The sequence below is a fragment of the Alligator mississippiensis genome, chromosome 4 (genome assembly GCF_030867095.1).
Source record: "Alligator mississippiensis isolate rAllMis1 chromosome 4, rAllMis1, whole genome shotgun sequence".
Lineage (NCBI taxonomy): Eukaryota > Metazoa > Chordata > Crocodylia > Alligatoridae > Alligator > Alligator mississippiensis.
Genome location: NC_081827.1, coordinates 10,268,329 through 10,284,759, shown reverse-complemented (window position 1 = coordinate 10,284,759; position 16,431 = coordinate 10,268,329). Strand labels below are relative to the sequence as shown.

General features: G+C 45.4%; 1 protein-coding gene across 2 annotated transcripts in view; it reads left to right on the top strand.

The window, feature by feature from the left end:
* SFMBT2 (Scm like with four mbt domains 2) overlaps positions 1–16,431 on the top strand; it is a 166,391-nt gene that overhangs the window by 62,318 nt on the left and 87,642 nt on the right. Inside the window, exons 5-6 of one of the 2 annotated variants that reach the window (XM_059725755.1) lie at positions 6,544–6,632; positions 9,591–9,837. In XM_059725755.1, coding sequence (XP_059581738.1) covers positions 6,544–6,632; positions 9,591–9,837 — 336 coding nt within the window. The remainder of the gene's footprint in view (positions 1–6,543; positions 6,633–9,590; positions 9,838–16,431) is intronic. The other variant, XM_059725756.1, reaches the window with a different exon arrangement.

Sequence of the window (16,431 nt, the reverse complement as noted above, 5' to 3'; positions counted from 1 at the left end):
TCTGATATGTCACTGACTGTTGTGTACTGTGTTTTTGGAGAGGCAAAAGCTTGCTGGTTCTCTGGGTGCATGTTGTCTGGACCCACCATCATGCACTTCTTTACAAACTCTCAGCAAAAGGCTTTGAGGAAGCAACTATTTGTCGAAAAATGGGATAGCTACACACTCACTGCTCCATCACGTGTGTGATGAGGTTGTGTGAGGACAGCTTGTTGGTTTTTCAAAGACTTCTAATTCATTCAGTTCTGTCTTCGCTCAACTTTCCAGTGAACTTGCTGTGCCCGATGCCATGGCATGACTCGCAGTGTCTTTTAATGTTGTCTTCTTTGGGATCAGCTAGTGTTTGCTGACAAATCAAACGTGTGGGCTTTCAATTTTCTTCTGTGAAGAAGTATTCATAGATGTTAGGGGCCGGACGGGGCCTTACAAGATCATCGGGTCCAGCCCTCCTGCACGTGGGCAGGAAAGACCGCTGGGGTCAAATGACCCCAGCAAGATGGGCATCAAGATGCTTTTTGAAGATCACCAGGGTGGGTGACTGCACCATCTTTGGGAAGAACCTGTTCCAAACCCTCGGCACTCAACTTGTAAAGAAGTGTTTCCTTACATCCAATTTGAAGTGATCTTCAATTAGTTTGTGCCCATGAGAACCCCCATTATTTTTTAAACACCTGATGCTCCTAGTCCACTTCCCTTTTCCTAAACATAGTATGTGGCTTACAGCTAGCCCCAATACACAAGGTGAGACACCTGTGTAACTCTGCTGCCAGGCAGTGGACAGCTGTACAAGTTCCCTGGATGAAGTCTTCTAGTCCTCATAACAACTCTTTACTGCCCTGGATGCAAGGGCCACTTCACTGCAGGGGCACCGAGTCCAGATCCTTCACAAAATGTGTGTGCTAATAACCTCCACAATTCTGATGAGAGATCCTGTGGGCACAAAATCAGGTCCACCTGACCCTTTACACACTTCACACTGACAAAAATTACCAACAAGCATTAAAAAAACAGGCAGAGGTGGCCACTAACTTGCCCAAAGTGCATTCTAGCAAGGGTATTCAAAGGGATACCTAATGTTACCAATGGCAAAAAAGCCGGCTAGATCCCCGTCATGTAGCCAGACTATAGGGGGGAGCAAGACCGATGGAGTTTGGCTTGCCACGTGGCCAGAGTTCAGGCACTGTGGTGCTCCTCAGTACTTCTGCTGTGAGCATGACCCGGCGGGCGGCTAGTGTTTAATTAAAAAAAAAAAAAAAAATGTTGACTGTTGCAATAAGGATGGGAAGCCCCACCACATAAGCCAGAGCAGGGGTTTCTGCCCACAGAGCTCCAGCAAGCCAGCTTTCCTCTGGGTCTGGCTGCCATTGTGATAAGCCCTGCAAAGCAAGAGCCAGGGCTCCAGCCTGGGGTTTTCCTGGGGCTCCAGTGCCCCAGCTCTTGCTGGGCACTGGGCTGCCACGGTAGCAACTCGGGCTCCTTCCTGGTGCTGGGCTGTCTCCGCGGGAAGCCCTGCCACGGGAGCCAGAATCGAGACCAGAGGTTGTGGGCTGGATGACCCCGCTCTGTGGGCTCCCTGACATCGAGGGATTGCGTGCCTGGTTCAATGATACAGTTCCCATCTCCGCAACTGGTTCAACTGGAGTCTTTGATGGTTACGCGAGCAGAGAGGAACTGAAGAGGTACAGACACCGAGAATGCTGAAAAAGACGGAGCCATTTATAATTTTTTTTTCTTTTCTGGTTATTGCTACACTTTACATTTTAAAGGTCATAAATCTTTTGGTTTCAGCAGAGAAATTATGCAAAACTAGCGTTGCATAAGACAGAAGGGAGTTAGAGGCTAGTTTAATCATTTTATATTGGCTAAAGTACAGTTGCTTTTTAAATGGGCTAATTTACATACATCTGCAAGATCTCTGCATCTGTAAAACCAATTGCATAATTCAGTGAAATTGGAGAACGGGGTTTTTTAAAGAAAGTGCATAGCCCAGCAGTGGACACAGCACTAGGACTCCTGAGCTCTGAGCCTGTCTCTTTAAGTGTGTGGCTTTGGTATGTCACTTAGGTCCTGATCCAAAATTTGTGAGTTAGCAGACGCCCATTGGCTTCAGTGGTCTTTTGGATCAAGCTTGCCCAGAAAAGCAGCCGCCAGGTTTGGCTCTCCAGTTGGAGATTCAGCAAGTGTGCTGTTTGGTGCTGAGCTCCCTAGGCTGTCTTTGAATCCAGTAGAAATTGTGAGTGCTCAGTACCGTTGGCTCCAGTTCCAGTTGGGCAACCAGACTTAATGCAAACATTTGGCAATTTGGTCCTTGATCTCTCTGCTCTTAGGTTGCTGATTCATAATATGGAGACAGTGAAAGTGTCCTGCCTTCTCGGGATGGGAGGGACATAGTGCAAAGTTCAGAGCCTGCCGTGTTATGTGAAATGCTGCAAAACCTTCATGCAGTGAAGCACTTGAAAAATCGAGCTTCTGGGAGCAGTGTATTGGCTAAGAAACATTGATAACCCTCTTGCTGCTCAGAAACACTCCACTCACCCTTGACTATAAGACCACATTGTGAAGAGCATTAACGTGACTTGTGGATTGGCATAAGTCCCCTCCGAAGCAATGATGTACCCCAATCTTGGGGTCATGTCCTGTGTAAAATGTGGAGGGGTTCATTCCACCTGTTCCTTCCAGGGAATGAAGGAACAGGGAGATCCTCCTTCCTTGGGTGTGTTGATCAGTGCCTAGCTGGGCAGGGGGAGTAGGGAAATAAGTCACGTCATCTCACAAGGTGCAGTCAGATTGCTTCCATCCCTGGAGAAATAAAGAAAAACAGGCTACTTCTGGGGCTGTGCTGTTTACCAAGTGTTGCCGGTGGTTCCTGTTTAGGCACCATATTTGGACCTTTGGTGGCATTGCTTTTGGTGGCATTTGGTACCTTTGGTGGCATTTGGTGGCTTTGTTTTTTAAAAAACTCTTTTGGCATTTTAAATTCAGTTATGCTTCTGCAAACATCACTGCCCACTCTGCTGTTGACATCAGCTGGAGCTTGGGTCTTGTAGTATTTGGCCCTGTACTGGCAGTGTTGTTATTAAATGGCTCAGAAATACTAGGATAAATTGTTGGATAGTTTCTGTGACCTACCGGATTTTATTCCTGTGTTTTAAGTGTGGCTGTATCCAAGAGCTTTCAAATGTTACTTGGCTGTTTTTGAAAGCCCCTTAGCTCCTGGAGAAATGAGCTTGCTGGAAAATTAATAGACCTGATTTGCAAATGTTCAGAAAGCGTTTGGATTCCCATTCATCTGACTTTAGAACTATAACAGCATTGTCACTGCAACCAGTGAATTAACTCGAAGCTATTCCCTTACCTGCAAAGCAGGGTGGAAGGATGGGCGGGTACTTCATGGGTCTTTCCAAAGCTTTGGCTTGAGGGTCTCTGTGGTCTGATCACAAAGGGGTGGGCCCTGCTTGCCTTCAGAATGAAGCTGGGATTCACATCTTGCTCTCCCCATCGAATTTCCTTGGGGGAGAATGAGAAACGGAAAATGTGTAGCAGACCTTGTCTTAGTGACCGGTGGGAATATGTGCTGTTTTAATTCTGAGACTGTTCAAGGAGCTCCCCAGCTCTTATCGTGAGTTAGAGATGACTCCAGCTCTTTAACTTACATACCAGGCATGTCTACATGTGCATTTACTGTGCAGTAACTTACTGCTCAGTAAGTTACTGTGCAGTAAGAACTTTTTACACTGGCATCTACATGTGCAGGCATTACAGGGTAGTAACGCTGTGTGTGGACTGACTTGGGAGTAAAGTTAGTCCCAAGTCAGTCCATACACACAACGTTTCTGCGCAGTAGGCAACTACATGTGCCTTACTGTGCAGTAACTAACTGGGTGTAAATTTGCTACCTGCATAATGCAGGTAGCAAATTTAACTCCCAAGTTGGCATAAGTCACTACAGTTACTGTGCAGTATGGGTGTGCACTTGTAGACGTGCTTCTGTACTGTGCGGCAAATTTTGGTTACTGCTTAGTAATCATGCACGTGTAGATGCACCCTCTGCTTCCCAAGACCCCGTGTGAGAAGCTCCCCAGGGTCCAGTGTAGAAGGCCTCAGGTTTTTCTCTTCTTAACTATAGCATGGGCTTATTGGGCGACTTGGGGGCCAGGCAGTTAGGGATACTTCTTTTTAAAGGGCAGGTTTCCTTGAAACCTTTGTGCTCATGCTCTTCTACGTACAGTTGACAGGTCTGTAAATCTGAATGTGTCCCCTTCTCCACCCCAGGTGCCTGGCTATAAGTGTAAACCTGCCTGTTAGAGGGCCAAGGACTCAATATTTCACCCACCACTGCTTTTGCAGGCATAAGTGTGGGCAGCAGTTGTGTATATCCCATGTCCTAAAGGGCAGATGCCCTTTTAGAAAATCTGGCATGTAACAGGCGTGTATGCCTGGGTTTCCTCCTCCTGTCTGCCTTTCCCAAGTGCTGCTAGAGGTTAATTCACTAAGGCTTCCAAAGTGCTTAGAAAGCACCAAATGGCAAATGCGATGCTGAAATGCAAAGCGTTAGGAAGCGATTTGTAAACAGCTGGAAGGGAAGGTTCTTTTGGGGCGAACCCAAGAGCTTCTCAAAGTGCAGACAAAGGATTTGACGGCTTTGGGTCAAATCCTCTGGTGGTGTAAGATGGTGTAGCTTCATGGATGTAACTAGAGCCATGCCTGGCAATATTGATGAAGAATATGACCCAGTATTTTTAATACAGGTGAACAGATTTCAATATGTTTTCAAGGGCTTTTTCTGAGCAAAGCTTTCAATTTTTAGTTGATTAAAGTTTTTTCTGAAGTTTGCTAATGTTGCTGTACTTAGAGCTATGCCTTTTGTTTATCAACCTGTTCTCTTACAACACCAGAGTTAAGCTGGAGGTGGAAAAAGTCTGATCTCCGTAACTCCCGTTAGTAGCAATTAGAATTCATCCTCTGAGTTTCTTACTTGCAGATGCACGAGACAAATATTACAGGGGGCCTTTTATATTCTCTGAAGCTGAAGCCAATTTTTTTTCCAAATTATCTAAGGGATTTTGGTACTCAATTTCCACTCATTTTAAAAGGAATTTGGACATTTAAATCCCAGAGGCAGCTATGTAAATTCTGGCTTAAAGCTTATGCATTAATGTTGAATCCTAAGGAAATACAGATTTGTGGCATTTCTCTCCAAAAGAGTGGATCAGACTTTGTGAAACAGAACAGAACTTGGGGAATTTGGTTCTTAGTTTTTCTAAATGTCAGGGAGTTTGCACATTATTGGCCTGCCAGACATAGATGTGACTGTGCCTTTTCTTCTCTGTGATCATTTATGAAATGTGCAGAAATATCTGTTAAGCTAAATATGAGCCTGTGAGGTAGTAGGAAGTGTGTGGTTGCACATACGGTTGCAAAAAAACAGTTGGGATGATTAAGTCGTGATCATTTTCAGCTGGTGTGAATCAGTGTAATTGATTTCACTGATTTATGTCTACCTGAGGATTTGGAGAGGGTGTGTGTGTGCGCTTGCGTGCGTGCGTGCATGCATGTGCTGCATCTAAAACTTTAAACTGTTTGTGGTGAGACAGTAGGGGGTGCTACTATGCTGAGCCACCCACCTCACTGTGCCTGGCCCAAACTCATGCTTTGGGAGTCTTCCCCAGGGCACCTATGTCCAACCGTCCCCCTTCCTGGAGACCTTCCGCAAACCTGGGGTAATACTGCCACCACCTGGGTACTGGTCTCAGTTAGGGCTTTGTGCAGCCTGGGGTACACAGACCCAGCCAGCTTTAGGGGTGCTTTGCCCCCTGGAAGTATATCTGGGTGCTCCTTGTAGCCTGAAGCCTTCCAGTATATTCTCAGGTAGGACTGAATTAATTTTTAATGAATAAACTGCTGAGCACTGCTGGGAGTGAAATGCCATTTGACCCCTTTCTCCCCAGGCATACACAGCTAGGCGTGCTGAGCAAGATAGCCTTTTTATTAATCAGAGAGAGAGGATGGGGGAGGGGTACAGGACAGAGAAATATTAAAAGAAAAATGCCTTGAGCAAAACAGAGTGTGCTTGATGGCCCTTTTGATCCACAGCTAAAGTTACATACCCTGATTGACTGGCTGAATTTCAGGTAAGTTACTCACATGTTCATCCAGAGACTGAGAGAGCTCTGGAGGGTCCTGCTTGTTTCTGTGTCCCAAAATGACTGCCGTCCCCTTCCCCAAAATGCCTGCTCCAGGACAAAGGAAAGAGCGAGCTCTCCCCTCCCGTAGGAATTTTTACAGCCCAGTCCCCTAGGTGACCAGGTGGAGACCAGGCAGTGTGAAAAAACAGAAGGGGCTGGGCTGCCCCACTAGAGGTGAGGCAGACAAAGGAGGATTTCTTCACACCTTTGGCTGTATTTTCTCTGGCACCTAGAAAAAACACAAAGCTGAAAAGCCTGTGGCCATGCCCGTTCTGTTCTCTCTATAATGTACACGGCAGTTGATTTCAGTTTGCAGCACTAAGTATTTCTCTTTTCTCTTCCCCCCCCCCACCCCCAGCAATCAAGGAGAAGTACGTGGACTGGACGGAATTCCTTATACATGATTTGACAGGCTCCCGAACTGCACCTGCAAACTTGCTGGAAGGCGTATGTATTAGATTGCAATTTATATCTGATCATGTGTCACGGTATTTATGCCCTAGCAGTGTTTGACCTTTTAAAAACAAAGGGCTTTGTGCATGCAGTGTCTGTTTATCCCTTACAGGCCTGACCCAGTGCCTGCCCAGATCAAAGAAGTACTTCCATGGAGTTCAGTGAACATTAGATCTAACCAAGTACGAGGAAATTTAAGTGTTTTTTAGGAGAGGGCAACAGAAAGCCCTGAAGTCACAGAAATCAGAGTCCCCTTATTCAGGATGGTCAGCTGGCAACAGGATTTGACTCTCTCAGGTGCAAGAGTGCCCTATGTATAGTAGGGAAACTCGCTACCTGTTGGGCAGGTGAGAAGTTGGGGACATGAAAACACAACCAAGCTGTCTGCTCATGTTATTGAGCTCGGCACTATGTACAGGGAACCCTGCTATGCCAATTTTACCCAGTTTCAGCATCCTTCATAAAGTCAGATCCCGAATCATGTTTGTGAGGAGTCTCGCCCACAGATCCTTTTAGGTTAGTCTTGGGCCCGTTCATGGTTTCATCTTGAAACTGTATGAAATCAGCAACTTCTCCATCAGGGCTCCTGTCGAAGGAAAAAAGAGGTGGCCATCAGGGGAGGTACATAAAGTCCATGCTTGCAGGGCTGCATGAGGCTCAGGTAGGTAAGGAATAACCCTGATGAGGTAGGGAAGCAGAGTTAAAGGAAGCATGTGGCTCATCTTTGCATAAATATTTGCCTACCTCTGGAATACACATGCATCTCGACATTTCTCTCTTAGATTACTTTGTTCCTGTCCGCTCATGCAGGTCAGATACTTGCAGGATTTAATGTGGGGGCATTTTGCTAGCTAGGCATAGATGTTGACTTAATAGAATATAGCTGAGGTTCACAGGACCAAAAATACTGCACACTCAAAGAAATATATGTCATCATGTTCCTCCTCACTCCTGGCTAGAACATGAAAAAAGCTTAAGTGTTTGACTCCTGCCTTGGAGATTGTAACTCCAGATGAGTATAAATGGGATTAGAATAAGCCCCAGTCCTACTAGTTGATTCAACTTTTCCATCCTTGCGTAGGCAGAGGAGACAGGCAGGCAAGTGGGGCAGAAATACAGAGGGAAGAAACAGTAGCATAGAGAGCATCTATTTGCAATCTTGTGTTAATTATGCTCTGTTGGGTGCAGTATGTATATGACAGTACATATTATGCAGTGTTTGCAACCTCTACTAAATAGAATTACTGTTCATCAGCACTGCAGACCATTGTTACAGTGTTAAATCAATATGCAATGATGATTTTCTGTACTGTAGCTATTCATAAAAGTTCTGGCTTTATTTTCAATATTAATACTTAATATAACCCACATATTAATTTTAGCTATTCTGCTCTCAGGGGTAAGTGACGACTGATTGGTTTAGCAACTAGTGCTCAAATCAGAAGCAATATTAGCTTTATAATGGCCAGGGATGAATTATAATAAATTAAGTCATTATGGTGCTACTATATCCTTTGATATTAAAGAATGTTTTATTGCACAAAAGCCATTGTGGTATGGAAGAAAAATCACATTACATCCAGTTGCTGCAATGTTGTTATATTTAGAAATCACATTTTACCATGACAAAATATTTTAAAATATTGTACGGTTACATTTAATAAATGCGATAAGAAAATAGCAGAGGTTATAAGCAAAATGTCTTGTACTGAGATGTATCAACTCATCGTAGAGCTGGTTAAAATTTTTATATGCTCTGAAATTTCAACGTTATTTTTAAAAATTGAAAATAAAAGAAAAACTTCGCCCCATTTTTCAACCAACTATAGCGCTGGTCAGACACTTTGGAAATCATTCAAAATGTTGACATTGGGGATTAAAATCAAATCAGGACAGTTTTCTTTTTAAAATAATGTTTTTCTTTTTCTCCTTTTTCCCCTCCTACCAGCCAAAGAGAGAACCATTCTAGACTCTCTTTCTGATATACAGAATATCTCTTTTAAAAATCCCTAGAAAGCTTGATTTTTACTGTCTTTTTTTTTTTGACAAGATTCGGTACGCACACAAATAATGAAAACTTAGGTCCTGATCTTTCAAACATTTTGTATGCACTTCCGTGTATTGCTTTGAGCAATTTGGACGTTTTACTGTTGCAGTGTCTCCACTCTCATGATTTATTAAGAAACTTGTGATTTTTTTGAGTCTTTCTCAAAAAACTCCAGCTCCTGGAATCAAGTGTTAGCACAAGAATTTCATTTTTTTTTTTTTTTTTTTAAATTAAAAGGAGGGTTCTGGCCTTGGTGATTGCAAAGAAAAGCCTGAATATGTGAAGAGGCTCAAATAAAAATATATCTCATGATCCGTCTCATGAATTTTGGAGCATGACTGTTTTTGAATGCTCAGGATTGGCCGTACCATGGTGGTAAAGTTAAGCACGTGCGTATGTGTCTGTAGGATCAGGACCTAAGGACACAAGTAAATGAGTTCATTGTGTGTTAGTGAAGCACACTGAAGTCAACAGGAGTCTTCCTTTGATTTCAGTGGGCTTTGGATCTATGATTGCGTGTATGTCCCAAAACTTCGGCTGGAGTTGGTATGAGGTTAGGGTGGGATCCTTTGGTGTGATATGGCGCTAAGTCATCAGCATCCAGATAAATGAGTTCTTGAGAAACCTCCAAGATGGACCAGCCTCTCTCTCTCTCTCTCTCTCTCTCTCTCTCTCTCTTTTTTTTTTTTTGGTGTTGGTTGAGAAATTAATACAGCTGTTGTTTTTCTGTTTACTTCTGCCTTTGAACTTGGAAGACGCTGGGTAAAATGGAAAGGAGAGCAGACTGTTTGCTGATAGCTAGGATGGTGGTGTGAAAAACAAAAATAATCTTCTGCTGTCATCTGTTTCCTTGAGAAGTCTTCAAATAAAGTTTAAAATAAGGAGTTTTGCTTCTATTTAAACAGCCTCTGCGAGGAAAAAACCCTGTAGACCTCATTACAGTTGATTCCTTAATAGAGCTGCAGGATACCCAGAACCCCTTTCAGTACTGGATAGTTAGTGTGGTTGAAAATGTTGGAGGAAGATTACGCCTTCGCTATGTGGGATTGGAGGAGACTGAATCCTATGACCAGTGGTTGTTTTACTTGGATTACAGACTTCGACCAGTCGGTTGGTGTCAAGAGAATAAATACAGAATGGACCCACCTACAGGTAAACCAACTTGTTTGCAAATTTGATCTCACTAGTTGCACTTAAGTCTGTGTTTATTGGGAATTCAATGGCTCTGATGAGTGTATCTACTGGTTCATCATTTCTGTGTCTCTTCTTTTTTTTACTTAATAGAAACTTATTAGTATGGAGGAATTTGCTATGTACTAAAAGAGTAAGGATGCTCTTGTATTACGATGCTGTAACTCTGACTTGAGAAACCTGCTTTCCCATTGATCATTTTTTTTTCTGTATGACCATGGGTAAAACACTCCTCTGATCTGCAATTCCTAGATGTGATGTTGCTTGCTTTGTGTGAGTTGGCTATTAGGACTGCACGCTCAATAGAGCAGTAGCGATGTTTTTAGGTTGCCTACGCAGGAATATGACCGAACATTAATCCAAATTAAGGCAAAGTGGCAAATATAAAACGGTTAGTTAAACTGGACTGCATGAAACCTGTGTGTGGACCCTCTAATTTAGAATGGGAAGGGATTTAATTTGGTTTAATGTAATTTCACCGAGAAGTGCATTAAGATGACGGGATACTCTTAATTGGAAATGAATTTGGTTTAGCTTAACTTCATTTGAAAGTAAATGAAGCTAAACTGAATTAAGGCCCCTTTGATTTTGAACAAGAGTAGCCACACACAAGTTTTTCATTCAGCCTTGCTAATCTACTTTCAATTTTTTTTTCCTGACCTGGATTAAATTTCCTGAGCATCCTTGGGTAAGTAAGCCCTTGCTATGTTCATGCAGTCCCCAGCACAGTGGGGTCCTGGTCCTGAACTGGAGTTTGAGTTAGTGTAATTCAAATAATAATGAAAAATCCCATGAGAAAGAAAGACACCTTTTGGCACATGCAAGCAGAAATAACTCGGTTGAAGCCGGGCAGAGGGCAAAAACTTGATGTTTTAGAGGTGAAAGAACAAGGCTCTAGCCTGTATTCCCCTGAAGGGCATTTTCTGAATAAATGCATCTGTTGTGTCTATATGACAACAGGACCAATATCACCCTGGAGGATATGCCTGTCAGATGACTTTTCCTGGAAGAGTTGGGCTGGATTAGGAGACTTTTGTTCCCCTTGCAGGCCTTTTTCCCCCATTTATTTGAGGTGCATTTATTTGCTCCCCTCATCCTGCACAACAGCGGGGACTCACTTGGCTCTGACAACTCGAAGTGAAAATCAGCCCACCGCACGGTTGTGAGGATGCAGAATCGGAGGACTTTGCACTGTAATTGCTTCCACCCTTGATTGAAGCAGCCTGCTGCTTGCCTTGCAGCTTGACTTCTGCAATCAGGATACTTGCCTTGACACAAGCGAGGGCTTGTACTGAACCCACAAACAGGCAAATTTCTCTTGGACGAGTGCAGATGGTTTCTTAGCCAAAGCATGGACCTTGGTGTAGGAACCGTGTGCTCTGTCTTAGCTTTCCCTGTGTTAGCAGAGCAGGTCGCTTCACCTGAACTTTTCCATTGACTCTGGAGACTCTTAGGTCTCCAGCTGGTGACTCTTGGGTCTCCATTTACTACTGGACAGCTGGTGGTGGCTTTTGGCAGGAGTCCCCAGCAAGGCCCAAGCTTCTCACACCTGTGGAGCTGTAGTGAGACAGGTCAACTACTCTACCAACCTGCCCCACCTCTTCCTAATTAATCCCCTCCTAATTCCTATGCTTGTCCCTTCACGCTCCCTACCTACATTCCCAAATGTTGCTCTCCCTACTCCACAGACAAGGTCAAAAGCAACTGAAAGCCAAGGATTTCTAAGTCTCAGGCTTGCACAGCCTTCAGATATCTCACTTTCTCCTTTTGGCTTCACCACTGGGGATGCAACTGCTTCCCTTCATGCACAGTGAAGTCCGCTGGCTGCATGGTATGGTGTTCACTGGCAAAGCCAAATGTTACAAAATGCATGAAAGTCACTGTGCTGCTGCTTCATGGATGTTGTTAACTCAAGAAATGAAAATGGAAGAGGCCGCAAATTGAATTTGGTCCTTAGTGCATCCCGCAGTAGTGTCCTAACTTCTTGTTCGGCAAGGTGACAACTGGAGCAGAGAAATAATAGGGCTATAAACTTTTCGAGTTTGGAAAAGAAATAGCCAGATGTTGCTCTAGGTATTAAGCATCTAAATAAACTTACACGCTCATATGTGCTCCTGTTCTACCCTGCTCAAATCCTTGGAAATCAGTTAATGCATCTGGTTGTGTACCCTACCATCATCTTACCCTTAAGACTGAGTGATAGAAAAGCCACAAGGAGGAGGAGGAGGACCCACCAATTGCACCAACTCTTCTTTCAGGGACTCAGACAGGGTGGAATAGGATCCTGCTTAGGCGCCTGAGGCCACTCACATGCCCGATAGGTGGAATAGGTCCCATGTCCAGAAGCTGTGAGTACCTTAGAAAACCAATGTGTATTTATCCTGTTTTGGGCCTGACCCTCCAAAATGCCAAGCAGTTGTATCTCCTCATAGGATCTGGCCCCCGAGTGATAGACCCTGGGGTGTAAGTAGGGGTGGGTGAATGGGATGATTCAAAATTGGCCAACTGTGGCCTCGGCTACGCCACAGTCCGATGGCTGGGAAATTGGCTCCGTGGTCGGACCCAGAGAGTAGTGCTGATGGCAGCGAATCGTCATGGTGCTCCATGACCGGGGCGTTCCCCAAGCCTCTGTCCTTGGACCGGTTCTCTTCAACATCTTTATCAACGCTGTGGACATTGGTGTCAGAAGCGCACTGGTTAAGTTTGCCGACGACACTAAACTTTGGGGCATAGCGTCCACACCTGATCCAGGCTGACTTGGATAAACTTAGTAAGTGGGCGGACACAAACCTGATGATGTTCAATACCGATTAAATGTAATGTGCTCCACCTTGGGGGGCGGAAACCCCCCCGCAGCATACTTATACGCCTGGCAGTGCTACACTTGCTAGCACCACGGCTGAAAGAGACTTGGGGGTCATGACTGACCACAAGATGAACATGAGCCTTCAATGCGATGCTGTGGCTAGTAACGCTGGCTTGCATCCATAGATGCTTCTCAAGTAAATCTCAGGATGCCATCCTCCCGCTGTACTCGGCCTTGGTGAGGCCACAGCTGGAGTACTGCATCCAATTTTGGGCTCCGCAATTCAAGAAGGATGTTGAGAAGCTTGAGAGAGTCCAGAGGAGAGCCACGCGCATGATCAGAGGGCAAGAGAATAGGCCTTATAAAGAGAGGCTGTGAGCCAGGGGACTGTTCAGTCTGGAAAAGTGCAAGCTCAGGGGGGACCTGGTAGCTGCTTATAAGTGCATGAAGGATGTGCATCAGGATCTGGGGGAACGTCTGTTCACCAGAGTGTCCCAAGGGATAACAAGGACCAATGGTCATAAACTCCTCCAAGACCATTTTAGGCTGGACATAAGAAAAAATTTCTTTACGGTCCGAGCCCCCAAGACCTGGAATAGACTCCCTCCAGAAGTGGTGTAGGCACCTACTCTGGACTCGTTCGAGAAATGCTTGGATGCTTATCTTGCTGGGATCCTTTGAGTCTATCTGACTTCCTGCCCCTGGGACAGGGGGCTGGATCTGATGATCTTCGAAGTCCCTTCCAGCCCTAATGTCTGAAAATTTATGAAATCTATGAAAAGGGCCCCTAGATGGGCAGCCTGCTGTTTAGCAACCTCTAGCCCCCTGTCCCAGGGCACCAAAGTATCGGGTTCATCTCTGCAAGGCCCTCAGCTAATGTAAGATGACATTGTTCCATCACAGGCACTTTCTGCTGGTCCTTACGGTGCCTTTATGGTCTGCTTTCTTGATCTATCAAAAAGAAATGCACCATAGACTTTATTTCTTGTGTGACTATGCTATATTTTCCCCCCTATACTGAACATTAACCCAGAGCCTGCTGGTCTGGGTTTCACTTTGTTTTTTTACGTGTTTCCCATTGGGGAAAGTCTGCTGTTTCTCATGGAGCTGAGGATATAGCTTACAACCTAGAGGCAGGTGGGCAAAGATCCCTCCAGGTGATCTTTACACCTCTCTGATAGTGCCTTGTGGCCCAGAATTGGTGCAGCGCCATGGGCAGCAAGCCTACCTTCAACCCTAGTCTGCATTGCTCCCATGCCGGGGTTTGCAAAGGTCCTCATGGTGGTCACACTTTCTGCCCAGGTTGTCCTTGCATACCTGGAACCAGGGCTTCTAGCACCCCTTTACACTGCTTAAGCCTTTTAACCTGATATACAGTGGATGTAGTGGGGGGGTCCACCTGTACCAATATTACAAGTCACCAGCTGATATAAATCATGGCACAATTGGGGATCTGGTGCCCAGCATTTAGATGAAGTGAGATTGCCTCGGTTTGTATGACTTTCTAGGTAAAGATGAATTGACAGTGATTTTAATTGGTTATTTCTTGTTACCCTGAATACAAATGGTCACAGTCCTCTTTGTTCAATTACCTGCAACGCTATCTCTTAAAGAAAATGCGTTATGCTCCTTTAACCATGCGATTTAGTGTCCATAAACTTGCCAACGTAACTCGGCTGTCTCAGTCTAACAGAATGCGTACGTAATATTGCTCTCCAGTTATTGAAACCATTAGATGCATCTTTATCTTCCGCGGGTTGTTGACTATATGCAAAAAAAAATTGCAACTAATTTTCACCCAGTGTTAGTGCAAGGAACACCAGCTTCCCTGTGTTGGCTATCTCCTGCAACTCCATTGCAGTCACTGTAGGGAACACGAAGCCTTTCGGGGCATTAGTAAATATAAAACACAGTAAGAGTGCAGGGAAATAGTTTGTGTTGGATCCTTTAGCTGGTGTGAATGGTGTAGCTCCAACACCACAGCTGAGTATCTGACCCTGGCAGTCCACAGCAGGTGTTTGCACCTGGCTAACCCCATGTGTTTGGAGGAGTTGTCAAAAACCCAGGGTCAGATTCTGTTCCCCCCATTACAAATGGAAGTAGATACCCCAATGGGATTCTGTTTTACCCTGCGCAAGTCCCTGAAAAATAGTTGATGCGAAAGGTATGCGACTCTTTCTCCTCCTCACTGTTAATTGTGACTTGGTGTTAAGGGTGTCAGCGTATTACAAAAGTTGATGCCTGAACGGTTTTTCAGGATTTGACCAGGGTGGAAGAGAATTGTATGCAGGCGCCTAAATCCACAGACACTTGATAGGAGGACTAGAATCTGGCCTCGAGAGATTTAAAAATATAGTGATCTTTGGGCTGTTTCTGTTTCCTGATTATAAAGCCTTTTTGGAGCCACCTTTTTCTAGTTTTTTCTCTATGGGGAGCTAGAAATTAAATGAAACTTGGGTTCCCCCCCCAAATCAAATGCCTCTAGGATCTGGGCTGTATAAAAAGGTTAAGATCTGTGGCTGCAAGAAGTCTAAGCCTGGTATACAAAGGGCCTTTTTCTGATTGTTAAGTCTAAGCCCCAAAAGAAAGAGTGTCAATTTTGAGCCCAGTAAAGGAGATACTCAGCTCTTGGAGGCAGCTGTATTATGAGGGCCAATCCTTATAAGCAGGAAATCCTCCATCCACAAGGCCATGGGATGCAGAACCGGCTAGGGAAAGATCCCCTGCTGACAGCTGCATTTGGGAGATCAGTCTGAGGAGAGAAAGGAAGGTTCATCTTAGCTTGAAGCTGAGCAAAAGACATGAAAACAGATGTCTGGGAAAGAATAATGGGGGATGGCTGAGATGGGGCCAGGTTTGGTGATACCCTCAGAGTTGCATGTCCCATCTGAAGAAGAGATCTCTAGCCTCTCTGTTAGTTCATGTTAGAGCAGGGGTGGGCAAAATGCGGCCCGTGGGCCGAATGCGGCCCGCCAGGCCATTCTATCTGGCCTGTGGGGCAACTAAAATTTTTAAAAATGAATATTTATGTGCCCCTGGCTGCCTGTCATGCGGCCCTTGATGGCTTGCCAGAACTCAGTAAGCGGCCCTCCGCCCGAAATAATTGCCCGCCCCTGTGTTAGAGACTACAGTCTACACGAGATACTTTACTGCATATTAGACTAATGCACAGTAAAGCATCACCATCTACACATGCGCGGGACTTTCGATGCAGTAAATTAGGCTAATGCACCATTTGCTAGTACCAACAAATATAGGTGTTCGATTCACAGTGCATTAGCTACTGCGCAGTAGTGCATGTGTAGACCCTGACCTGGAGCAATTTGCTCCTGGTCAACCTAGGCAGCAGGGGGTGGTGGGGGGAGCTGTCCACGGCTCTGGTGCAGAGCTCGGGATCACAGCCCAGCTTGGTGGCACTGGCTTGGGGCAGTGTCCTGTGGCTGAGCGGCAGCAGTGCCCTGAGCTCGCCCTTTGCTTGGCTTGCTGAGGGGACAGGGAGCGCTCTGTCCCTGGTCCCAGCACTGTTCAGCTCCCCCCCGGAGCAGTGCCAGGATGGGGGAGCTCTTTGTCCCTGCAGCACTGGGCTGGGGACAGAGAATTTCTCCATCTCCTTAGCCCTGCTGCTGCCTGCTCAGCCCGTGTTTCGGTTGACTCCCGCTCCCCACTCGTGTCCGGAGGGTGTTGGGAGCTGAGCAGCACCAGGACCAGGGGAAGATGCATGGGGGCAGAGGGTAAGCAGCACCAGGACT